Source organism: Schistocerca serialis, chromosome 9, assembly GCF_023864345.2.
Source record: "Schistocerca serialis cubense isolate TAMUIC-IGC-003099 chromosome 9, iqSchSeri2.2, whole genome shotgun sequence".
NCBI lineage: Eukaryota > Metazoa > Arthropoda > Insecta > Orthoptera > Acrididae > Schistocerca > Schistocerca serialis.
In genome coordinates, this window is record NC_064646.1 from 441,102,555 (window position 1) to 441,130,042 (window position 27,488).

Genomic DNA, 27,488 nt, shown 5'->3' on the forward strand with positions numbered 1-27,488 from the left:
TTATCAAGCTCTATCATGAGAACACCTATCTGCTGGTGGATAATAATTTTGATTTTTAATGTATTTTCATTCGCTGTCAACACTAACGATATCTGACGTTTTTAACTGCCAGTGAGACACAGAACTATTTGCGAGATGACTGTAAGTTCAAGATGCTATTCTGAGCAGCTGGTGGAGAAAAATTCGGTAGCTGACTTCTCTTTGTGTGTAGTCAACAACGATATGTGTGGGGCTCTATTCCCAGTGAGCGCTGAACTCTTCGTCATATTATTTCAGTTCAAACATGCTCACATGTCACTGCTGGTGCAACAAACCCATATTTAACGTTCGTTTTCTCTAGAATATAACAGCGATAGGTGCCGGGTTGGAGTCCTGGGAAGAAAAAATTAATGTTTCGTCTCGTCATTTCAGTTAAAACATCTAGCTACTGCCGCAAAATTCCGATATGTCACATTTGACTGTGCTTCGATAGCAATCCGATTAGGTTCCGGGTTCGAATCCGTGTCCAACACACAGCTTTACCTCACGGCATTTCAAGTAAGTTACTTGTGAAGAAGCAATATTTAACATCTCTCGTCGTTCGTTAACAGGGACAATAGATGCTGGGTAGGAATTCGTGTCTGTTAAAAATGTTTGCGTTATGCAATTTAAAGTTGATATTTGCTAAGGAAACGTATGAAGACGCAGACTTCCTCGTTATCAATATGTGCGGCATGTCTTTCGTGTTAACGAAAGTAAATTCCTGCTTTACCTCTTCTTACGTGTCAAATGAAATGTATGCCATGAGGAATAGAATATTTGTTGACTGCGTCCTTTCTTGCTTCCATCGTTACCAACAGATTTCTTCATTCTCGTGGTAATCATGACATTCTATGTGTATGCTGCAAAAGATTGCAAGTGGACAAATTCGACATCGAGGTGCAAAGCGTTTGGTATCTTACATTATATTCAATTCGAATAAGCTTCCGGTGTATTTTTACTTCGTTTGTATTTTTAGATGATTATGAACGTTACGGAAATTTATCTCACATGCTTTATGTTGAATGAGAAACATTGAATGATCCGTTTTGCTTTCCCTTCGTTGAAATGATATAATGTCGGCGTCAACAGCCTTCTTCCACGCCGGAAGCTGAAACTTGTATCATTCTGGATTAATGATAATTGAGTGTCTCATATGTATCCATAGCCCACAAGGCGACGTCAGAAACCATCAGGGGAGAACGCCGCATAAAAACCAAACGTGCGCGCGCGTCTCCACTCTGAAGAACCGTATCGGAGAATCACGGCAAGCATTTCGCTGAAGAGCTGCCTCGTCAGAGAGCCGAGAAATGGCAGCATCGTAGCAAGTATTTGTCAACACTCTGATAGTGCATTTACTTCCGGGTGTAGGTCGGCGTTACCTCGCTAAATTCACTTGACATTCGTTTCCCACATCGAAGACTCGTACGATATAATCCACTGCAAGATGACACAATTAGAAAGTATATTTAATTTCTGGACTCCAAGAACGGCGTTCTTCACATAAGTAGCACCTGTTTGTGTGTGCATTCGGGAGGACGACGGTGCAATCCCGCACCCGGCCATCCTGATTTAGGATTTCAATGATTTCCCTAAATCGCTTCAGGCAAATGCCGGGATGGTTCCTTAGGAAGGGCACGGCCGATTTCCTTCCCCATCCTTCCCTAATCCGAGCTTGTGCTCCGTCTCTAATGACATCGTTGTCGACGGGACGTTAAAACAGTAAACTCCACCTCCTCTGTGTGTTTAAGGTTGCGTTTTGAGGCTCAGGCAACATCGCAGTGACTATAGTCCGCCTCTGGCCGCCAGTGTGTCGTTAGTTCAGAGGTTCCCTTGTGCTTTGCAGTGCTTGTACTATAAGACATAGCAGTTCGAATCACGGTAGAAGCCGCTGACTACAACCTTTTACTTTCCATTTTAATTAATGGAGTTGCAAACTGCTAGTAAAAATTTCTTATGCGAAATCTGAAGAATGCCTTTAAACATGAACCTTCGTCCGATTTCGACTTAGTAAATTAAGTTAATATCATGGACTTCTGCTTTGCAAATTCCAAGGTGCTTCACTGTAAAATAGGTCCTGAAAAGATTCAAACCGACTTTCAACGATATAAATTTGAGCTTTGTTCGTCATATAGGTCTAACATGTCAGAAGGTTGTTTATGAAGTGCACATGTTCATTAATATAGTTCCCTTCTTCTAAATTTTTGCAATAGCATTTAACTGTAGACGTTTTCTAACACCGGCGTTAGCAATTCCTTTCCGTTCTCTGAAACCTTCAAAACGACAAATTTTTCTGGTTTAAATCTGATGACCTTAACTATCACTTCCGATCAACAATAAATACTTCATGAACCCATACATGGAACTCCAAATGTGCAGTGTTCCTGCACTGCTACAGAGCATGCATTGCAAGGTATTCACACAGTTTATCGCATAGACTTACCATAAGAAATGAAACAAGAACTGTAATACACTTTACACCACAGACGCTCACTCTGGCTTGACGAAAACATCCAAACATTGACCAAAAGTTGCACAAATAATTGAGTTTGAAAGGAAAAGAAACGAGGTATGAAGCATTTATAAATTCATCGAATGTAGTGAGATGGTTTAATTTCGTCCCAGTCTATAAAATTAATTTCGGGCCATACTCAGCTCTTGCCGATTAATGTAATATAATACCCGCCTACTAATCAGGGCGTCTGTCTCCGTTGCTTTTGAGTGTGAATGGAAATCGTAGAAATTTTCTGTGGAGCAACATTTAATAATAAAGCGTTTTAAATCATCAAAAGCGATGAGCGGTAGCAGGCGCTTTCGATAAAGAACGGGGGAGTGCAGCGCCGCTGCTGTCGCCACGGCCGCTGCCAGTAGCCAGCAAATGGATCCCGGAGCTTTGCCGATTACGGCGTCCAGAGGAGGACAGTCTGCAGGAAATCTGCCGCAAAATGGTTACTGGACAAAATTTTGATATCGGTGTGTCAGAAAGCGAAATAGATTGAATCTGCGCTACTATTACATTCACGTGTTCAGTATTCAGGCAGAAGAGGCTATAAAAATATTTTATGCCAGCTGCTCTCGATCCACTGACATTATGAACAGAAACAACGCACGCTACTGCTAGACCACAGGTGCAATCAGTCTCTAGTTTCTCCATCATGGGACAAGTTTTCCTCCAGGAAGTGCCGCAGTCTGCAGTGTTGCCAGATTGTGCAGATGACCGGACTTAGAGAATTAGCGAGTTGGCCAGTTTTATTGTCCCATGTCGCGATCGGCGCGGACTTAGCCTCTGAAGCGGCCGGCCGACGGTCAAGTTTTATGTCAAAGAGTGTACAACAATCAAGAGGGAATGTATGAGATTAGCGATACACCATCAGACTTTCGAGGAATCATCATCCACAAAATTCCGAAGATAGAAAAAGCAGACGGGTTCGAGAATTATCGCACGATCAGTTTTGCTTTAGGAAAGGTAAAGGCACCAGAGAGGCGGATGTGACGTTGCGGTTGATAATGGAAGCAAGAATGAAGAAAAGTCAAGAAACGTTCGTAGGATATGTCTACATGGAAAAAGCGATCGGCACGGTAAAGTAGAGTAAGATGTTTGGAATTCTGAGAAAAAAATGTAGTAAGTTTTAGCGAAAGGCGGGTAATATGCAATATGTACAAGTACCAAGAGGGAACAATAAGAGTGGAAGATCAAGAATGGAGAGCTCAGATTGAAAATTCAATCTATACATCGTAGAAGCAACGAGGAAACTGAAAAGACAGGCTCAAGACTGGGATTGAAATTCAGGGGGAAAGGGTATCACTTCTGTCTTTCGTCTGGTCCCGACGGAGGTTCGAGTCCTCCCTCGGGCATGGGTGTGTGTGTTTGTCCTTAGGATAATTTAGGTTAAGTAGTGTGTAAGCTTAGGGACTGTTTACCTTAGCAGTTAAGTCCCATAAGATTTCACACACATTTTTGAACTGTCTCTAAGCTGGTCGTAGGTTGTGCTCCAAAAATGAACAGCATAGAGACAGATGTGATGACACTTTCTGCAGGACCCGACCATCGTTTTGCAGGACAATGCTCAAGAACGTACAGTGCAAGCTATTACTGATTTGTTTGACTGATGGAGCTGTTAAGTGCTATACCACCTACTCCACTCCCTTGACTTAAGCCCTCGTAATTTCAACTCGATTTCTAAACTGGAGGGAACACTTCACGGCATTCGCTTCAGAACTGCTACAAATTCGTCGGGAAATAGACCGCGCCGCTCGAACTGTCAACACAACTGGCACTGCTAAGAGTATCCTACGACTTCCACGTCGGGTTATACACAATGCTGGTGACTACTTTCAAGGTCCGTAAAACTTTGCAACACGTTTGTATTTTGTACGAGCTGTAAATAAATAGTTGACACTATTAAAGTTCCCACCCTCGTATGTGCCGGATCGGGCATCGAACCCGGATTTCCCGTTTTACGCGAGCGGTCGCCATAACCGCCTTCCTTTTTTGGTCTCATTTTTTTCTGTATTGTTCGTTGAATTTGTTCGAGGCAGACGTTCGACGACCCCCCTTCAGGTTCTTCGTTGATCCGTTCACACAGTTATTTATTACAAATGGTAGCTAACCCTCTGACCGAACACGCTGAGCTATCGTGCCAACAACGGTTTTGGCTATTCGATCGCGACTGACGGCCAAACCGAAACTTCCATATGACGTCCATACCATTTAAATATGACGTTGTCCGTGTGTCATAACTGTTCACGTACATCCCATTAATGTTATTCCCGTGCAGGGGAGACATTATCGTCGGTAAATACGAAATCGCAGTGGTTGTAATCTGAAGAAGTACGATGCAATGTTCCTTCGTACATGCATATATGTAAACACTCAACGCGTCATGGGATGAAATAAAAACTGACTGACACAGATAATTGTTTTATTTGAACTTTTATTGTCCTAAACAGGTGCAGCTCCTTACAGCAGTCCAACACGGACGACACAAGATTATGGCTTTCCTCTTCCATTTACCTAGGTACTGTTCCAAAGCCTTTTTAAGAAGAGACAACGTCAACACTACTGCTTTCCCAGCAGTTGGTGTTGGGTTTGATGGCGGAAGTATGGGAGGTGGGTTGATTTCGAAACGAGAAATCGCTGTTTCTTGCCTTACATTAACTATAGTTAACAATGGCCCTACTGTGGCTTCTGAGGCCCTGTCCGCATTTGCTGCTGATTGAAGAAGACGAAAATCCATAGATAATGAAACCAAGGGTGTCACAAGGATATATCCCAAATTTTTCGAAACCATTTGCATCTGAGCAGTTCGTCGAATCCATCAATGGCCCAACGTCTTTGTCTCTCAAACATCGGACAGGTGGCATATGGAATAAAATTCAGAACATAGCTCTGTATAAACTGATGCCAAATTTCGGATACCCGAAATACTGCAACATATTGCTACCAACTATTAGGGACACTTGCTTCTATTTAGGCGCTACCTAACCCTTACGTGAACTGTGAACGACATGGTTTATCTGTTAGGTAACAAGTCTCATATGAAATGCTTTTAAAGTACGTCTTACCTAGCTTGAGGATAGACTTCTAACTGAACTCTTCAGCAAGTGTTTGTCCTGACCATAATGCATATACGTTCGAAGGAACAGACTCTGCTGCGAAAGACATGAAATATATTCGCAGTTGCGAATATGAACCACATCCTGCTAAATAATGAAATTATTGTTTGTATTTTTACATATAAAATATCTCCCTGTATGAGAATAACATTAATGGAATGTACGAGTGCGGGTATGATACATGGACAACGACATAGAAGTCTGGGGGTGGCCGTGAGTCGTGCTCGGATAGCTGAAGCGGTTAAGGCGACCGCCCAGGTAAAGCCGGAAAGCCGGATTCCAGTCCCGGTCCAGCACGAATTTTGACTGTCGTCATTCCATTATACAGCTGGAGAGGTGCTTAATATTCTCAACTGTCAAAACATTTCATTTCTTTCATAGCCGCTGTAGTCGCCGCAGTCCCTGCTGCATGTTCTTGCAGGTGCGAAGGAACATTACATCGTACTTAACATCACAGGCACTGCAACATCGTATCGTCTCTTTAACACTGTTAAATACAGGTTCGGTTACCATAAGTTTTGTGCGCGGTGGTACCAAAGTGTCTGATCAGTGTTCACAAGACTAAAACAATAGATTCAGCCTCGACATTCCTTCGGTGCTACCATGAAGAGCAGGAGGAATTTCTGAATACAGTCATGACTGAGTGTGGGACCTGGGTGAAGCACGTGAGCTCTCAAACTGAGGAACGGCCCAAACAGTGGACGGACACTCATTCTTCCAATAAGACTAAAAAACTCGAAGCAGACACCCTCAAACGGCTAAATATTTGTTGCAGTTTTTTGATATCACAAAGCGGTTTTGACAACCGATTTCATGAGAGTAAAGGGAGAGACGTTTGTGATATCACGTGTTTATTGTTACACTGTTATAAACCTGCAAAAATCAATCCAAAGAAAACGGTGCAGGTTGAATACCGAAGGCATCATTCTCACTCAAACAAGGAAAATCTCAGAATTTTTGGCTGGGAGAGTTTTCAACGTCCTTGGCAATAAGCTATTTTCATCTCTATTCGAAGATGAAGGCACAGCTATCCATTCAGCACATCACTACCGGTTAATAACTGGCTAAAGCAACGAGTGCCACTATTCTTTTACGAATGAATGAAGAAGCTGATGTCACAGTATGACAAATGTTTCAGTTTGGGTGGCAACTGTGTGGAGAAGTAGCGTCACCTCGTAAGTGCAGACTGTATATAATTTTTTTCCATTTTTCTTTTTTTGATATCCAGTGCGAGGTTAATTTGTGAATAAGCTTCGTATTTTATTGTAGGAAAAGACAACAGATCGAAATTTTCGTCGTGTCTTAGGTCCAGCCCCTCTTAACGAGGTGATTTGTGAAAGTTGGCTGAGCTGCACAATACGTTTTCAGGAAATCCTGACTTGGGGCTGCCTGCACTACAGCCGCTGCTGGTGGACAAGCTGGACTTCGGCAACAAGGAGGCGGGGCTCAGGCTCAAGCTGCGGGACGTCCGCGTCTCGGGGATCGCCAACAGCACCTTCCACGGGGTTCGGTGAGTGTACATTTTGCGAGGAAAAGCCCTTTAGGAGCTGTGCGACCACCTCTTTCCCACCCGCCAGTCGCCGTGACTGGTTGAAGGCGCGTCACGTGACACTGCCGGCCATATCGGGCCTTCCTACTGCGTCGTAGTAGAGGATGTGTGTCTTATTTTTGGACGTTTCCACAGTGATGTGGTATTTAGAGTCACCTTTCGAGACACTAAGGCAGGGAAATATTATAGGAGGGAAGCAGTAAGAACAAGAACTACAAAATCATTTTAAGATTCGCCGACGAATAGGGAAAAGTGCCCGTATTTCGGGTTTTGCCTAATTCAGAGTAGCTGAATATCGTCCTTGCTTAGTGCTGCATTCTGTAGCTCCCTCCGGCAACCAGTAGCTAAGGTCATTTTGATATGCCTTTGAGAGTTTTATGCTGGTGCTGTTAACATTTCTTTCTCCACAGCTATCTTTGCGCTGTGGTCAGGAAAAACATTTTCTAAAGTTCAGTTGGAAATCTATCTTAGAGCCAGGGAAGATGTACTTTCAAAGCATTTCATATGAGACTTTTTATCTGTCTGATAAATCATGTCACCCACACTTCACTTAAGGGTTAGGTAGTGCCTAAATAGAAGCAAGTGTCCCTAATAGTGGGTAGTAATATGTTGCACTATTTCGGGTATCCGAAATTTGGCGTCAGTCTATACAAAACGATGTTCTGAATTTTATTCCAGATACTACCTGTCCGATGTTTGAGAGACAAAGACGTTGGGCCATTGATAAATTGGACATACTGGTGAGATGTAAATGGTTTCAAAAAATGTGGGATATGTCCGGGTAACCCCCTTGGTTTCTTCATCTGTGAATTTTCCTCTTCAGCAATCAGCAGCAAATGCGGATGAGGCCTCAGAAGCCGTAGTAAAGCCATTGTTGATTGCAACCAATGCAAGGCAAGAAATAGCGATTTCTGCTTTTGAAGTCAGTCCACTTTCTGTACTTCCGCCATCAAACCCAATATCAAGTGCAGGAAAAGCAGTAGTATTGACGTTATCTCCTCTTAAAAAGGTTTTGGAGCAGTACCTAGATAAAGGGGAAAAGAAAGCCATAATCTTATGTCGTCCATGTTGGACTATTGTAAGGAACTGCGACTGTTTACGACAGTAAAATTTCAAATAAAACAATTATTTGTGTCATTCACTCTTTATTTCATCCCACCACGCGTTTCGAGAGCTTACACTCTCATCTTCGGGCGGACCAATGATATTATGTTACATTTTTGCTAGCTGGATGCAGCCAATTGTTCGTTTTGGTTTCATTTTGCTACAAAAACGTATAAGATGCACTTGTTAGCGTAATATGGCACTAAGATTATAAATTTAAAACGGTGATTGAATTATTTACAATATGTTCCTGTGCGCAGAACCCTGAAATTTGTCTTAAATATACATTTATAACTTAGTTTGTCTCACAGAACACGAACCAATAACATAATTCAAAGATTGTAACGACGTAAATATATAGATCGTTGCCTCAGATATCATTTATTACTAACTTACATTGTGGACCTGATAGACATATAACAATCATAAAATTGTTTCATTCTGCAGAACAACTTGTTAAAGTATTATTATTGCAAACACTTGGCAATGCAAAGACAACAGAGAAGACATCACATTCAACAAAACCTACTCCATGAGTTTAATTTGATACCTGTGAAAGACCTTCAATATCTGAGGCTACCAAAAGGAAGCTGTTCGTAAGAAAGAACAAGTAAGCCACGAAACGGCAGGATCATGGTGAGAAAGACTCCATTTCAAGCCTTCATTAAAACATGAGTATGAAGAGAACAAGGAGCACATATGAGTATGCTGTGACCAACTGTGGCCACCTGACACGTCCAATGATACCTGGATTAAGTTCATCGGTTGCTTTCGCTTGTGTTAGAGCTATGTGCACGTGTCGACGGTGATACTTGTACAGTTTTTAAATGTGACTTCTGTATCAAAAAGCACAGGACTGAGCATTTTTCTTGTTATGACTGAAACTTCTGCAGAATAGCAAAAAGTCATGCAGCACTCTTTACTTTTGAAACAAAAAATTAATACGAACAAAGGCTATGATACTAATCATTAAATTTTTGTATTTGTTTACTACCCATAACTAGGAAACCCGAAAACCTGAAATTAGGAAACATTTCCTGAGGTAAGAATTACCCTTTTTAATTCTTTGATCTGGAATTACAGAATCAGAAAATATTCGGAAGATTTTTGCAAGGGTAGTATTTCAGTATTCAGTAGTAGTAATACGGCACATTTTCTTAATTTAAACACTGCTAATTTACTGGCAATTTTAAATTTAAAAACGGCACCTAGTAATAGGGCAGTTTCCCCTTTATAAAAGCAACAAAGAGCCTTTGTGTTTTAACCCGAATAAAGTCGAGATAATAATGTTAAGGTCACATTCTTGGGTCGTTGCTTTTTATTTGTTTGCAGTTAGTTGAAACGCGCCAAGTAAGTAACTTACAATTAATCGAAAAAATTGGTTTTTTCCTTTTCTTTTCCTTGTTAATGTTGAATTCTTGAAAGAAGCTGAATGCTTCCTCATTTGCTTACTTATGTTTAATATATCATTACAGCAGACGGAGGAATAAAAGCAGATGAGAAAAGGTTAAACGGCATGCAAATGTAATCCTTTCAGTACAGTCGATTTTGTTTTGTTTTATTCTCCGTATTTGACAGCTGTTTCTACGCTGGACTAAGCAATTTCAGATGCAAATACTAGTAAAATGTGTGCGGCAAACCATGTTTGGTACATATTTTTGCAGAAAGTTCGCCACCTAAATGCAGTGACCTGTAAATGCGTGTGCGCGCTGTTACCATTGTATGTCCACCGGGCTTTCTGTGGAGTACGATACAACAATAACAGGCAATTTATCAATAAGTGGCCACTGAAGCCTCAATAATTTTGTACTACTACTCCGTGTGGAGGAGATGTAGGCCTAATGTTTGGTACAGGTACAGGTATACGTCGGCGATACCACCGTCGTGTGGAGCCATAGTGGGTAACAACTCGGTGACTGCTTAAGACCCCCGAGCAGTCTCCATGCCAATTTAATATTTACTATGGAGGCAGAAAACGAGCAACAACTATCCTTTCTATGTGTGCAATTTACGAGGAATGATGAGAAACCAGCACACAGCGTATATCGAAAGCCGACACACACGGGCCGATACCTTTACAAACTGTCAAGTCATTAACCACGCCACAATAAGGGAATGATTAGTACGTGCTTAACGCGCGCAATATATGTGAGCTGCAGAATCTCGGACGCGCTATGAAACACCTGGAAAGCGTTCTGAAGGGCAGTAGGTACTCCACCAGTTGCATAACAAGAGGCACGAAATCTAATAACACCCTGCCATGTGAAACGTCAGAAAAGAAATGCCGGGTAAAGCCTTTCTGTCTTACATCCCCAGGCTGACGGACAGAATCGCCCTCATCTTGCACAAATTCGGCCTAAGGAGGTTTGCCGGCCGGTGTGGCCAAGCGGTTCTAGGCGCTTCAGTCCGGAACCGCGCTGCTGCTACGGTCGCAGGTTCGAATCCTGCCTTGGGCATGGATGTGTGTGATGTCCTTAGGTTAGTTAGGTTTAAGTAGTTCTAAGTTCTAGGGGACTGATGACCTCAGATGTTATGTCCCATAGTGCTCAGAGCCACTTGAACCATTTTTTGAACCTAAGGAGGTTTTACAGATCATCTACGAAGATCAGAGGGTGTCTTGTATCAGCAAAGGACAAAAGGAACCCACTTGTAACGTCGCCAGTACAACACATTTCCCGTGCATGTGGAAGAAAAGTCTATGTGGGAATGATAGTCTAGGATCACCGAACTTAAACGATACTGCAGGGTGGGTCAGGAGGAGAAATCGGCCGTGGTGGAGCACGCGCTGTGTGATACGAAAATAAAATTCGCCTACGCGGAATTTATTGCTTGGAGAAGAACTATCGCGCTGTCTTGTTCGGGAAAGGCATTGAAACCCACAAACATGACAACAGTTTCAACAAGAAAGAGGGAAGTCTCAAGTTAAACTGATCTTGAATTTCCGTGCTGCAGCGAACGACCGTTGCAGCTAGAAGTGGGAGAAATACTGCGAAATTGACCAGTGAAAATCATCAGACGTTGGCGCTACTAGTACATATAATCTTCGGCGGTCTAGAATCCTTTTCACCGCTAGCAACAGAGTATGATGTTTCGACTGTCAGCTACTCGTGCTGGCAAAACGTCAGAAAAATCGTCGAGCAAACGTCGGCCGAAGATCCCGAAATAGACGCCAACAGGCAGTATGTTTGCAAAGATTTTAATCCCACAAATATGTGCGTTCTTACGACTAAATATCTATACAAAATAATTTTATATTATTTTGTGATCGGAGATTAAAAGTATAAGAATGTACAGGCCAAAAACCGTGCACGAGCGAATACTGACACGGATTATATGTTATATGAATAAAAAAAAAAAAAACTGGCGCATGAGAAGAACAGTGAAAAGAGGGGAGAGGAGAGGGGAGAAAGGAGTCTGTGGAATAACAACAAGAGTATTACGTAATTGCGAGAAAAATTTTAACTGGTTTAACTGGCTGCTGCTACTTTAATAAGAATGAATAATGAAATGGAACTGCATTTGATAATTAGGGATTGCGTCATTGTGAGTGGTGTTCATTGATAGCCAGAATGTCAGTTGATGCCCGATTTCTGCCCATAGCTCCTGATGAAGAACATCACATCATAAGAACGATATCCATTCAGAGGATTTTGATGAAAGACAGAATTTTCCTTTTTTAAGTCTCTAACTCCTTTCACGTTGAGTCAGTCTAGTAGCTATAGCCTCATATTATTGACGTACAAATAATTTGCCACAGACATTGCAGGAAATCCTATAGATTCCACTCTGTTATAAAGGTGGAATCTTGTCTTTACTCTTGAACAGAGTGTGAGCAACAATATTCCTAGTATAAAAATGTAGTGTACATTTCCTGGATTTTAATTTGCTGGACGTACTTGTCAAGTCATGCCTAGGTACATACAGCATGGGGATCTATATGTTGTCAGTGTGATTTAGTGACTGTTGTCCTCTGGTACTCCTTTCTAATGAGTTTATTATCAATTGAGATAGGACTGTAGTCATTCCTGTATGCAATTTATTCTATTATTTTCAATTCGTTTTCAAACTCTGATTTGGTTTGTGATGTAGATAGCAGGCAGTGTACCATAGAGCGGAAAGTTGGATGTTTATATATTATAGGATGCTGGAAATTGGCAGGTATTACTAAGTCTCTAGAAGTTACTTTCCTGTATATCCTAAATCAATATTTTTGCCTGTTTGGTGGTACCTGTCCACAAGCACAGTACGTCATAGACATACCTGGTCCAGCAGTGTATTTTAAAACTTGTGGGCTCTTGTCTAAAAAGCTATGTACAGAATTATCCATAAACATTTCAGCTAATAGGCGGTTCAAAGACGACTGCATTGCTACTGACTGACTGTACAGTGTCTGTGGAAACTGAAATTAATTTTGCTTTAAGTGTGCCTCATTGCCAATCTTATATCCTCTGTATTTAATGGATTTGTTCTGATATTATGTAACAATTCTTTTAACATTTACAAAGTCTCTCCAACTGTAATATTGAAAAACAAGCTGCTGATACCAATTGAGATTGGGTTTACATTAGATAGAATGGGTACATATTTCAGTGTTTTGACTTATGTCTGCGAATTAGGTATTTCCAATTTTTGTTTAAATTTAGCTTTTGTTTTATTTAGTGAATCTAACTCTGGATAATTTATGGCAAGCTAGTGAACTGAAGACACTACAGGTCTTAATTGAATACTTTCTTTGTGAAGCTTAGTTAACAACATACACTGGACGTTATTAGATTCGTGTCTGTATTTGAAGACATTAGTAACCAGGAATTGGATGGTTGAATTTCTCACTACCATAGCATATTTCACCGTGGGATCGTTAGGCAACTAGCGTATTGACTTTCTTATGATGTTTGTTGTCAAGAATTAATCACAGCTCGAGAAGAACAGTTATATTTGTAGATGTGATAGTAGGAGGAGAAATGACTTAGAATATCCTTCAGTCAACCATAGTGTGGCACGGAAAGAAATGAGGCTTTCAGCTGCAAAAATGTGTGACTACTTACACACTGTTATAAAGAATTTAGTAGAAAATAAAATTAACTAGAGACGAAAACAGAAAACATATTTATTGGCCACTCCTCCTACACAATACAAGAATTTTTGAATGCATTATATATATATATATATATATATATATATGTGTGTGTGTGTGTGTGTGTGTGTGTGTGTGTGTGTGTGTGTGTGTTTGTAGCTCCCCAGTGACCTGGTCGTCACAGATGTTAAAGCGTAACTATCTTTTTTCATTTTGCAGCGCCAAACTGGACGACTATACGGTCTTCGTGGGAGGCAAAAGTCCGCTAGTGACGATGACAGGAAGATACAAAATCAATTTCACATTCGAAGGAGAGAAAATTGAAGGCAAAGGGCGTTTTGAAATGAATCTGAGTGAGTACTAGAACTGCGCCTCTAATTCGTAAGATTTGAGCAGAATATAAGAGGAGGTTCTAGTTGGCAAAACCATTTAGATTCATTTCGCTTATAGTCTTTTACTAATAATGTAGTATTACACTTTTTAAAATCTAGTTGGCTTATATTTCTTTCCAATTGCGATGGTGCAGCTTATTGGCTACAGATCGAAAAGTGTAGGGAGGAAACCTCAACTGCTCCAATGATTTTTTTCTATCACTACCTCTGGCAACAATCTTCGTACGTGACACGTACCAGGTTGCCCCGTGGTTTTTCTGAGTAGACGTGGATATGAAAATAATAATAATAATAATAATAATAAATCAATGCAATGTTTCATGTCATAGCATCCATCTTACGACGATACATAGAATGTTGTATCGACATACCTATTACGTCGATTGCAACTGAATACGAATATGGTTTAGAAATGCATGGAAGTGAAACTGAAAAAAGATACTTTCACAAAGTCGAAAACCTTTTATTATAAATTACAAAGAAAGTTGTTATAAAATACAGTTTTTAAAAAGTCCAGATATTTATTTACTGTGCTTTACAAAAGCCCAGTCTTTTGCCCCTCAGGTGATTTCATTGTTCATCCAAAACTTTCGCCGCCAGTGAAAATAATCTCTGAGATGCGAAGGATATGCCGACTGCTATACAATATTTTAACGCAGTATTATAAAATTTGGTAAATTCTATTTTATGATCTTTCCAAATTTCCAGTGGATTTCTGGTTGTTCTTCCTAACCTGATGATTAATTAAAAGATCATCAGAATTCCAATTCATGTGTAGTGATGTATGATGGTCACAGTCTCAAGCGACCAAGGGACCAGTGTACTATTTTAAGAGTATGACTAATATTTTGTCCAGTCACCCTATGTTTAAGCTCAAAATGTCCTCCTGCAACAAGTGATAGGAATAGCTTGTTTAATTGAGAGTGGTTTTTCGATTTTGGATAATTACGAAATATTTCCACATTATGTGAAATGTGTCTTTATGGTAGTTGTGATCGGTACACAAGCTCTACGTAAACCTGCGTTGTTTGTGTGAATATGGCAGACACCGGGACGGAATGGTGACTCAGTAGCCCATAACTGACAACAACTCAACTCAAAACCTGTAATTTGCTTTGTTTTTCTTCTCTCCTGTGACGAGCGATTATGGTGGTGACTATTAACACGGAACTATGTTGTCCTCTTGGTTTGGAGTGAGCCAACAGTTTTTACACCGTATCTCACGTAATACGTTCTTTTCAGCTTCTGCAGCCAAACAGTTCTCTCATATAATGCAGACGCAGGACTCGACAGGACCTACAGCATGACCTGTAGATAACGAATATATAACAGAAGTTATGAAAAGTATATATGAAGAGTCTCGTGTATCTATATCAGGCAAAAATAATTAAAATTCAGAGACCATCAACCTAAGTTTAAGACGAGAGTGCATTTATCACATGTGCGTTTTAGTATATACATAGATGAATTCCTTTTGGAATGGATAATTGAATTACCGTATTACTCTTTAATATTAAAATCGAGACTGCATTATGATGATGCTATTGCTAGATGACCAGGTAATTGTTGTGAAAAGTGAAAATAAATTGCAAACGGCAGCACATGAAGTACAAAAAATCTGTGTTATCTGATGACGAAACGGAAGTTAAGCAGTTTGATGGGAGAACAAAATTAGATCAAATATTAAAATAAATGTGGAAATAGTAGGGCCAGTAAAAATTTTAAATCTTTAGGATGAAGTTATGAAACGTCCCCTTAGAACAATTTATACAGGACTGTGCTTAAACTGACATACAATATTTTTAGCGCAACGCAATCTGACTTTCAAAAATCCCTGAAAAGAATGGCCCTGAATAACATTAAACTATACCTTTCAGAAATCACTTACCTCACAAAAATCTTCATTACTCGAACTACTGCAGTACAGCGAGCGCCACTACTGCCAGCTAAATAAAAGATTCAAACTACGGAAGGCACTAACTACTGATAGGGATAGTTAGCAAATAAAAGATATTAATAGAGAACAAACAATGTATTTACCTTGATAGTCATAATATATATAGCAGTTCATGACAAATTACAAAACTCCGCCATCTCTCTCCCCACATCCACCACTGCTGGCGGCTCACTTCCAACTGCGCAACGCTACGCGCTGTTCACATCCAGCTGCCGCTGCCCAACACTACAATGGCAGACAACAATGCAAACTAGCCACAGAATGCACACAGCACAGCCAGTGATTTTCAGCGCTACGTAACGTTGCCAATAAGGAAGCATACACAGCCTACTTACAAAGTATATCACATGTTAGGCCAAATTAATTTTCTAGACACGATAGAGAAATTTAACTTAAAGAGTGATACTATTAGACGAACATTTCAAAGGAAGCAAGGTAAGAGTCCTCGTCTGTGTCGTCCCATACTGAAGCATAGAGCGTAGGGCAGCAAATGCAGGATTCATTACTGTACTATGCAAGGTCCTAGTCCAGATCGTTCGCAGTTGCCTTCCCGTGACCTGTCATGAATTGTCAAGTGTGTATCTGTCTCTTAGGGCGTGTGGATGACTATAACGAGTGTTTTTCCAATATAGTGTGAGGGTTTGCTTTGTTTTGGATGAAAGGAAGTGAGAGGGTGAAACCTACTACCAGCCCGTACCCTACTCCTCTCGACTAGCACTAAGGCGTCAGCTAAGCTTAAGGTCTCCATCCGAAGGAATGATCACCATCAACAGTGTCATATGCCCCCAATTCGTGTGACATCGCGGAGAAGCTTGGGATTCAAACCAGGAAGTCCGCGCAACGTCTGGTGATCAATGACTCTACGCCCCCTCCCTTTGCAGTAAGTGGAAATAGAAAGTAACCAATAGACATAGCGTATCCCGCGGTCTCCCATCCAAGTACTGATCACACCCAACATTCCTTAACTTCGATGCTCTGACGAGAACCGGTGCTTACAAAGAGGCAAGACCGTTGACAAAGAAAGGGACATTTCTGAAATTTTATGAAACGCTAGTCACTTTCAGATTTAGTGTAGGGAAGCGAAACTTGGATACACTTAGAATCCAGATAGCGGAAATGAGATTACACAGACATGTAGAATGATATGTACGAATAGGACTCGCGAATTGAGGGTTTCGCCAAGGTTTAACTACGCGTGTAGACAGTTCACGCATCCTGACAATCAGGAATATCGACGATATTTGACTGTATTCGATAGCGATACAGGCAAGACATACGTCTATCCGCTCTTGAGAAAAAGAATTCGTAACAGAACGACAGACGCACAGTCGGGAGACAAATGAAAAAAAAAGTCGTGTGATATAATTACAAATTTACAATTGTCAGATTTTTTTTTCTTTTTGCCTGTACTATGAAGCCTTGCTTCTCGCCAAATATCATGACTGTACGTCAACGAGTAGTATCCTATACTTTTCTGTGAGTGACTTTGCGGAGGCAAAATATGTGGATTAAATGTCCATATCTTTTGATGACGTTGACTTACAAGATTAAATTTTTTACATCGCCAAGGAACATGGATCTTAATATGGGACGTAAATGTCAACTTGGTACGTCCACCCGTTCGTGACAACGCAATTTTTAATAGTCGCACAGACAAATAGACGGACAGATGGACAACAAAGTAATCTTATTAGGGTTCCGGTTTTCCGACTGAGATTCAGAACGCTAAAAATGGAAAACAAAATAGGATATAAAAGCGGCATTTTGATTTATACCTCTAAATGGCAAAACTAGAACAACAGGGAAGGAAGTGAAAGAACACATCCATTCGTTGTTGAGTGACGGATCTCTAAAAATACTATACAAATAAAAACCAGCTGAACGCATAAACACACACTTTGTGATCTAAAGTATGCGGCACCTGGCTGAAAATGACTTACAAGTTCGTGGCGCCCTCCATCAGTAACTCTGGAATTCATATGGTGTTGGCCCACCCTTAGCCTTGATGACAGTTTCCACTCTCGCAGGCATAAGTTCAGTCATGCGCTGGGGAATGGCAGCCCATTCTTCACGGAGTGCTGCACTGAGGTGAGGTATCGATGTCGGTCGGTGAGGCCTGGCACGAAGTCGGCCTTCCAAAACATCCCAAAGGTGTTCTATAGGTCAGGACTCTGTGCAGGGCAGGTCAGTCCACTACAGAGATGTTATTGTCGTGTACCCACTCCGTCATAGGCCGTGCGTTATGAACATGTGCTCGATCGTGTTGAAAGATGCAATCGCCATCCCCAAATTGCTCTTCAACAGTGGGAAGCAAGAAGTGCTTAAAACATCACTGTAGCCCTGTGCTGTGATAGTTCCACGCAAAACAGCAAGGTGTGCAACTCCGCTCCATGATAGACACGACCACACCATAACACTACTGCCTCCGAATTTTACTGTTGGCGCTACACTACACACGCTGGCAGATGATGTTCACCGGGCATTCGTCATACCCACACCCTGCCATCGGATTGCCACATATTGTACCGCGATTCGTCACTCCATACAACGTTTTTCCATTGCTCAATCGTACAGTGTTTACGCTCTTTACACCAAGCGAGGCGTCGTTTGGCATTTAGCGGCGTGATATGTGACTTATGAGCAGCCGATCGACCATGAAATCCAAGTTTTCTCATCTCCCGCCTAACTGTAATAGTACTTGCAGGGATCCTGATGCAGTTTGGAATTCCTGTGTAATGGTCTGGATAGATGTCTGCCTTTTACACATTACGACCCTCTTCAACTTTCGGCGGTCTCTGTCAGTCAATAGACGAGGTCGGCCTCTACGCTTTTGTGCTGTAGGCATCCCTTCACTATCACTTGACTATCACATCAGAAACAGTGGACCTAGGGATGTTTAGGAGTGTGAAAAATCTTGCCTACAGACGTATGACACAAGTGATACCCAGTCACCTGACCACGTTCGAAGTCCGCGAGTTCCGCGATGCGCCCCATTCTGCTCTCTCACGATGTCTAGTGCCTACTGAGGTCGCTGATATGGAGTACCTGCCAGTAGGTGGCAGCGCATTGCACCTAATATGAGCCGGCCGGGTTGGCCGAGCGGTTGTAGGTGCTTCAGTCTGGAACCGCGCGACCGCTACGGTCACAGGTTCGAATCCTGCCTCAGGCATAGATGTGTGTGATGTCCTTAGATTAGTTACGTTTAAGTAGTTCTAAGAGTTCTAAGTTTAGGGGACTGATGACCTCCGATGTTAAGTCCCATAGTGCTCAGAGCCATTTGAACCATTCGAACCTAATGTGAAAAACATATGTTTTTGGGGCTATCCTGATACTTTTGGTCACATAGTGTAGGGGACCCCAAGTCATAATGTGTCCACGAGATGATATATCTTTCAGGAATACAAATACCATATGACATCTACGTGAGGGGATATTTCTAGACGGCCAGCACTGCTTAAAACACAGTGTGTATTTTACAATCTGACAAAATTTTCAGACAGCTTCCTGATTCCTGGAAGATAACAACAGAACTGCAATAGGCACCGGGTTAGGTGTTGCCGTGGCAATACGAGTACGAGGGCAGTTCAATAAGTAATGCAACACATTTTTTTTCTGAAACAGGGGTTGTTTTATTCAGCATTGAAATACACCAGGTTATTCCCCAATCTTTTAGCTACACAACACTATTTTTCAACGTAATCTCCATTCAATGCTACGGCCTTACGCCTCCTTGAAATGAGGGCCTGTATGCCTGCACGGTACCATTCCACTGGTCGATGTCGGAGCCAACGTCGTACTGCATCAATAACTTCTTCATCATCCGCGTAGTGCCTCCCACGGATTGCGTCCTTCATTGGGCCAAACATATGGAAATCCGACGGTGCGAGATCGGGGCTGTAGGGTGCATGAGGAAGAACAGTCCACTGAAGTTTTGTGAGCTCCTCTCGGGTGCGAAGACTTGTTTGAGGTCTTGCGTTGTCATGAAGAAGGAGAAGTTCGTTCAGATTTTTGTGCCTACGAACACGCTGAAGTCGTTTCTTCAATTTCTGAAGAGTAGCACAATACACTTCAGAGTTGATCGTTTGACCATGGGGAAGGACATCGAACAGAATAACCCCTTCAGCGTCCCAGAAGACTGTAACCATGACTTTACCGGCTGAGGGTATGGCTTTAAACTTTTTCTTGGTAGTGGAGTGGGTGTGGCGCCACTCTATTGATTGTCGTTTTGTTTCAGGTTCGAAGTGATGAACCCATGTTTCATCGCCTGTAACAATCTTTGACAAGAAATTGTCACCCTCAGCCACATGACGAGCAAGCAATTCCGCACAGATGGTTCTCCTTTGCTCTTTATGGTGTTCGGTTAGACAACGAGGGACCCAGCGGGAACAAACCTTTGAATATCCAAACTGGTGAACAATTGTGACAGCACTACCAACAGAGATGTCAAGTTGAGCACTGAGTTGATTGATGGTGATCCGTCGATCATCTCGAACGAGTGTGTTCGCACGCTCCGCCATTGCAGGAGTCACAGCTGTGCACGGCCGGCCCGCACGCGGGAGATCAGACAGTCTTGCTTGACCTTGCGGCGATGATGACACACGCTTTGCCCAACGACTCACCGTGCTTTTGTCCACTGCCAGATCACCGTAGACATTCTGCAAGCGCCTATGAATATCTGAGATGCCCTGGTTTTCCGCCAAAAGAAACTCGATCATTGCCCGTTGTTTGCAACGCACATCCGTTACAGACGCCGTTTTAACAGCTCCATACAGCGCTGCCACCTGTCGGAAGTCAATGAAACTATACGACACGAAGCGGGAATGTTTGAAAATATTCCATAAGAAATTTCCGGATTTTTCAACCAAAATTGGCCGGAAAAAAATGTGTTGCATTACTTATTGAACTGCCCTCGTACATTGCACTCGTTTTCAGAACACCTGTCCGTTTCATGTTTTCCATGGCTTCCTTATAAGAATGATGAGTGGTGTTTAACGCACCATCTACACGGATATCATCAAAGCCTTAGTGGCAGCTCACAGTGACGAGAGTGTGAAGCAGTATTAACATACACTCAGACCTCGATGATATGTGAAAAAATTGTTGCCATATATCGTTAGTCTTATTTTTACAAACCATACATTGAATCCTAAAGCCTGACTCAATAACTTATAAACTAGGGGTGTTATTATTACGTGTGACACTTAAATGTATAGGTTACATGTACGAGGGCGTGCTGAAAAGTAAGGCTTGCGAATTGTTTATGTAAAAAAATGGAAAACGAAATACAGACATAACAGCGGAATTATGATTAATATCTCTAGATAGAAAAAAAATAGAACACAGACGGATATGAAAGAGCTCATCAGTTCGATGGTTTTCAATAAAACAAACGTGAGTAACATTCAACGTAATTATTCTTCATATCTTCATATTTGCTGTCCACTGTCGCTAGAGGGTTCCAAACTGTAACATGTAACATGGCGGTGTGTAAGTAACTATGTCGGTGCATATGAAACAATGTGCTGTAAACGAGTTTCAGATTCGTAGTGTTCGTTCACACATGGCGCACCCTCTCCTCTCTTCTTCACCATGACGATGTCAGACCACACACGGGCGCTGCGACGTCTGCAACAATCGGATGCCTTGAGTTCATTGTCGTCGATCGTCCTCCGTACAGTCCCGGCTTGGCCCCATGCGATATCTTTCTGTTTCCAAAATTTAAAGAACACATTAGAGGACTTCACATTGAAGTTATGAGGCGGTGCAAGCAGAGGTGATGCTGTTGTTCTGTCAACAAAGTCAAACATTCCACAGTGACAGTATCAACAAACAGGTCACCAGGGTGACTATGTTGAGAAATAAATATACAGACATGAAGAATAAAGATGCAGAATGTTAATGACGTTTGTTTTATTTAAAAAACGATGAGAGTTTTCACATAAAAAATTAAGAGGCATTACTTCCCTTCCTGCGCCGGAAATCGCTGCAGCCGTTAGAGACCGTAGGTGGGCCCTCCAACGTCATAAGCGCCACCTGTCCCTGGAGAACCTTATTGCCTTCAAATAGCTCTGAGCACAGGTACGCCTCCTCATCATACGAACGAAGTAGGAGTGTTGGGGAAAGCTATGTCTCCACCTTTGGAAAACGAACTTCCCCCTCCCAGATTTCGGCCAAGCTCTGCCGACTTTACAGCTATCATAACCTAGCAGGTGTACCTGGAATTTCCAGAAATGGTGGTGTACTTGCCGATCCAGACATAATTGCAGAGCATCTTGCTGAGCATTATGCTTGCATCTCTGTATCGGAGAATTACCACCCCACCTTTCGTCTCCTCAAACGGAGGGTGGAGTGACAGCACCTCTCTTTTGCTCCACATCACCCTGAGCCTTATAATGCTTCATTCAGTGAGTGGGAATTGCTCACTGCCCTTGCTGACTGTCCTGACACATCACCTGGCCCAGATCGCATCCATTCGCAAATACTGAAACATCTGTCAGTGGATTCCCAACGCAGCCTCCTTGCTGTCTTCAACGGCATTGGAGCGATGACGAATTCCCATCGCAGTGGCGGGAAAGTGTCATTCCATGCTAAATCCCGGGAAGAACCCACTAGATGTTGACAGCTATCGTCCCATCAACCCCACCAACGTTCTGTGCAAGCTGCTTGATGTATGGTGAGACAGAGATTGTGTTACATCCTTGAGTCTCGGGACCTTCTTGCTCCATCTCATGGCAATTTTCGCAAAGGACGCTCCACGATCGACAACTTGATGCACCTGGAGTCTGCAATTCGATCAGCCTTTTCCCGGCGACAAAACCTATTGCCGTCTTTTTCGATCTCATGAAAGCCTGCGATACCACTTGGTGACACCACATCCTCGCTAGTCTGCATGGGGGAGGGGTCTCTGGGGCCCACTCCTTAGTTTTATACAGATTTGTTTTGTCACACCACACTTTCAGAGTTCGCGTCGGTGCTTCCCATAGTGCACCCCATATACAAGAGAATGGGGTCCCACAGGGCTCTGCACTGAGTGTCCCACTCTTTTTAATTGCCCTCAATGGTGTTGCATTGGCAGTAGGATCGTCAGTCTCTCCCTTCCTATACTCTGACGATTTTTGTATTTCGTTCTGCTCTTGTTCTACTGCTGTGGTGGGAGCCGGCTGCAGGGAGTTATATGGAATGCACAGTCGTGGGCCCTCACTCACGGATTTCAGTTTTTGGCCGCCAAGACATGCTTGATGCACTTCTGTCGTCGCCGTACCGGCAACCCCCATCCAGAACTTTATCTCGATGACCAACTTCTTGCCGTAGTGGAGACTTACCGCTTTCTGGGACTGGTCTTCGACGCCCACTTCAGTTAGCTTCCCCATCTTCGTCAGCTTAAGAACAAGTGCTGGCGGCACCTTACTCTTAAGCCTGAGCCACACCGACGGAGGTGCTCATCACCATACGCTGCTGGAGCTGTACCAAGCCCTTGTACAGTCCCGTGTTGACTATGAGAGTGTGGTTTATGGTTCGGCGCGCCCTCTGCATTGCGTTTACTCGATCCAGTGCACCGCTGTGGCGTTCGACTAGCGATGGGAGCTTCTAGGACGAGTCTGGTGACCAGCGTTCTGGTGGAGGGCGAAGTTCTTCCAGTGAACGTTAGGCGTGCACAACTCCTCACTAGTTGCGTTGCACACATTCGTAGTTCTCCTGCGCATCCGAATTACCTTCTCGTTTTCCCAAACACTGCGGTTCATCTCAAGCATCGGCGGCACAGGTCAGGGATCTCGACTGCGGTTTGCATCCGATCGCTTCTGTGTGAACGGGAGTCCTTCCCTTTACCACCTCTACTCGAGGTCCATTCACATGCACCTCTATTGTGTAAACCTTGTCTGAAGCTTCGCTTGGGCCGGACGGTGTGGCCGAGTGGTTCTAAGCGCTTCAGTCTGGAACCGCGCGACCGCTACGGTCGCAAGTTAGAATCCTGCATCGGGCATGGATGTGTGTGATGTCCTTAGGTTAGTTAGGTTTAAGTAGTTCTAGGGGACTGATGACTTCAGATGTTAAGTCCCATAGTGCTCAGAACCATTTGAACCATTTTTGAAGCTTGGCTTGGACCTTTCACATGGCCCTAAGGACTCAGTTACTCCCGCAGCTCTCTGGTGCCACTTCCTCTCGATTCTTGATGTATTCCGAGGCTCTGAAGTGGTTTACACTGATGGCTCGATGGCCGATGGTCACGTTGGCTTCCCCTAAGTTGACAGAGGGCATATTGAACAGCACTCTTTGCCAGATGGCTGCAGTGTTTTCACTGCAGTACTGGCGACCATATCTTATGCTCTTGAGCACTTCCGCTCATGTCCAGGCGGGTCGTTTCTTTTGTGTTCTAACTCCTTGAGCAGCCTACAAGCTATCGACCAGTGCTGCCCCCGCCATCCTGTGGTAGTGCCCATCCAGGAGTCCATCTATACCTGGAACTGTCCAGTCGTTCTGTAGTGCTTGTATGGATTCCAGGCCACGTCGGAATCCCAGGAAATGAACTTCCTGACAAGCTGGCCAAACAGGCTACACGGAAACCGCTTCTGGAGATCTTCATGCCCGTAACTGACCTGCGATCATTATTACTCCGCAAGGTTTTTCAGCTTTGGTAGATAGAATGGCATAATCTCACTACACACAATAAACTGTGTGTTATTAAGGAGACTACAAGTGTGTGTAAGTCCTCCATGTGGGCCTCTCGCAGGGACTGTCGTTCTCTGCCGGCTCCGCATTGGCCGTACATGGCTAACACATAGTTACCTTCTCCGTCGCGAGGACCCACCTCGGTGTCACTGGGTCTCATGTATGACTGTCGTCCACATCTTGCTGGACTGCCCATTTTTAGCCGCTCTGCGGCGGACTTTTAACCTTCCCAACACCCTAACTTCGGTGCTGGGCGACAATGCCTCAACAGCAGATTTCATTTTACGTTTTAATCGTAAGGGGGATTTTTATCGTACCATCTATGGGTGGGCATTTAGCCTTCTCACCGAGGCCACCACCCTCCCTCCATTTTAACTCTGTCGCCATTTCTTTGCATTTGTATGTCTTGGCGGTTGTCTTTTCCCTAGATGTGTTGATTTCGCCTTGTTTTTTTGTGGTGGACATTTTAATGTGTTGCAGAGTGGCTGGCTCATCCAGTTTTATTCTTGTGATCAGCCAACCCAGACCATCTGCTCTATGGTTTTAATACCTTCTTCTACTTTTCCTTGTGGTGTATGTTTTCCCCGTTTTTGTTCATTCCATTCGTTTTCTTATTAGATGTGATTCCCCATTCCTTTTCCCCCTTTTACTTTCTCAAACGTCCTTTGGGTGTTTCTGTACCTTGAGCCTTACTTGCATCAGGAAAAAGCGACTGATGAAGTGGTTCAAATGGCTCTGAGCACTATGGGACTTAACTTCTGAGGTCATCAGTTCCCTAGAACATAGAACTACTTAAACCTAACTAACCTAAGCACATCACACACATCCATGCTCGAGGCAGGATTCGAACCTGCGACCGCAGCGGCGACTGATGACCCTATAGTTTGGTCCCTTTACACCCCAAACGAACCGACCAATCATTATTATTCAAGGAAATTTTTTGTTGAAAAACTTATGTTTCAATATCTTGTCGGGTAGCCATTCTATTATATCACTTCTTTAAAACGCTGCGGCATATTGCTAACAATATTTTTTTAAATAGCCAGTACATAGACCGTCCCATTCGTCTTGTAGTCGATGTTTCAGAGTTTCTTTGGAGCATATTTGTGCTCTTCTCTCATACGTCGCTGTAGTTCTCCCGACACATTCTCAATAGTATTGAGGTCTGGTGGTGGAGGTGACTGTTATAAGACTTTCAGGCAGTTGTACGACAAATATTCTTGCACAATGCGAGTCTTATGTTTCGGGTCATTGTCCTGCTAAAATTCAAACGTGTTTGATATCCTCATTTTTTCAGCACTTCCGCGTAAATTATTTTTTAATATGGCAGGTGGACATATTTGTCCATGATACTGTCGATGACCACAAATTCGCCCTGTCGAAATATGGATATACAATCCCAGACAAGAACACTGTCACCTCTATGCTTTACAGGCGGCTTTAAATTTATGACATTAGATTCTTCATTCTTCTTCTGCCACACCATTCTTCGTTGATCCTACCCGAAAATGTTAAATTAACTCTCCTGGATAAAAATGACTTGTTCCAAAATGTTGCATCTTCCGTAGTAAACTCTTTGGGGAAGTCGACTCAGCCGGCCGCGGTGGCCGCGCGGTTTTGGCGCTGCAGTCCGGAACCGCGGGACTGCTACAGTCGCAGGTTCGAATCCTGCCTCGGGCATGGGTGTGTGTGATGTCCTTAGGTTAGTTAGGTTTAAGTAGTTCTAAGTTCTAGGGGACTTATGACCTAAGATGTTGAGTCCCATAGTGCTCAGAGCCATTTGAACCGTTTGAAGTCGACTCTCTGCTTTCGATTCTGTTCGTTTACATGCGGTTTCTTCCTAGCCTATCTTCCACTGTAACCAATATCCTTCAGTGCTCTGTGTTTCTTTTTAGGATGTTCCTTCTTTACCGTATCGTTTAGAAGCTCACTTGCTATTTTAGGTGCACTGAGCGTAGGATCCTTCTTTATTTTTCGTAATAGATTCCTCTTCTCACGTGCGTCCAACTTCTGTGGTTGGCACTTTTGAAGTATGGAATCTGTACAGTCCCCGTTTTTGAATCGTCTAACAATATCTATAAAGTACTTTTAGTCGTGTTGAGCATGGCAGCAATTTGTGATTTACATTTCTCGTTATGAAAAATAACAAGTTGTCGTATATGAAAACTTGTATTAGTTATGCTAGGTATTATACTGTCTGGACACTCGGCCACGGTTGTAAACAGCCTTCTTACTTAGAGTATATAAATTGGCGTGAACGCCCGAAACAAGTGCTACACTGACAAGTGTCTGAATGTTGAGGTATGGTAAAAATCGAACTATTTTATTTGGATCGTATTATTTAACAGTTGTTACAAGTTGTGTAAGAAAAGTCCATACTTTTATTTACCGGACATCTACCTGAATATAAAGCTGTTTTGTTAAAAGCAAAGTTATCATGATGCTACAAAGTGAAAATCTCATAGCGTCCGAATGTTAACGTTGCTCACTGTATCCTGTAACGTTGCCGCTTACTTTACGGCTGTAGCGTGTGATGTGTGCCCCGCAGCTGAGGTGGAGTCGAAGAACGTGCTGCACGGCGTGAAGAGCATGAAGGAGGGCCGTCAGTACGTGGACGTGCACCTGGACGGCGACATCCTCAGCGTGGCGGGGCTCAGCGTGCGCTTCCACGGACTCTTCACCGGCGACAAGGACAAGGGTGAGCTGCTTTCCTCCTGTTACTGTCGTCTTCTTGGAGAAGTCCTCCGTCTATGCAACTAAACAAAAAACTGTATGTTTTTGTGCTGTGCCCGTATCACTTTCTTTTGCTATGAATTGTGCTCAGTGACCTGTAATGCGTGTTTGATGTGTTTAAACAGGGTGAACCACCGCTGGCACATTCGGACGCGACAGCGCAATCGCTTGCACACTTAACACTACACAAATATCTCTAACACAATTACACCCCCATTGATATTTTCGGGCGAAAAATCACATAGAAGAAAGGAATTTTTGGAGCGCCATAAACACATGTATGAGAAGTATCTCCATTCAATACTGTGTTGCTGAGTTCGAGAGTTCGATACTGGGTCCCTATTTTTATTAATTTTTATTTTCTTATATTGATCTACT

General features: G+C 42.8%; 1 protein-coding gene across 1 annotated transcript in view; it reads left to right on the plus strand.

Annotated features, from left to right (window-relative positions):
- LOC126418994 (uncharacterized) overlaps positions 1-27,488 on the plus strand; it is a 154,443-nt gene that overhangs the window by 79,699 nt on the left and 47,256 nt on the right. Inside the window, exon 3 of the mRNA XM_050086040.1 lies at positions 26,926-27,075. Coding sequence (XP_049941997.1) covers positions 26,926-27,075 — 150 coding nt within the window. The remainder of the gene's footprint in view (positions 1-26,925; positions 27,076-27,488) is intronic.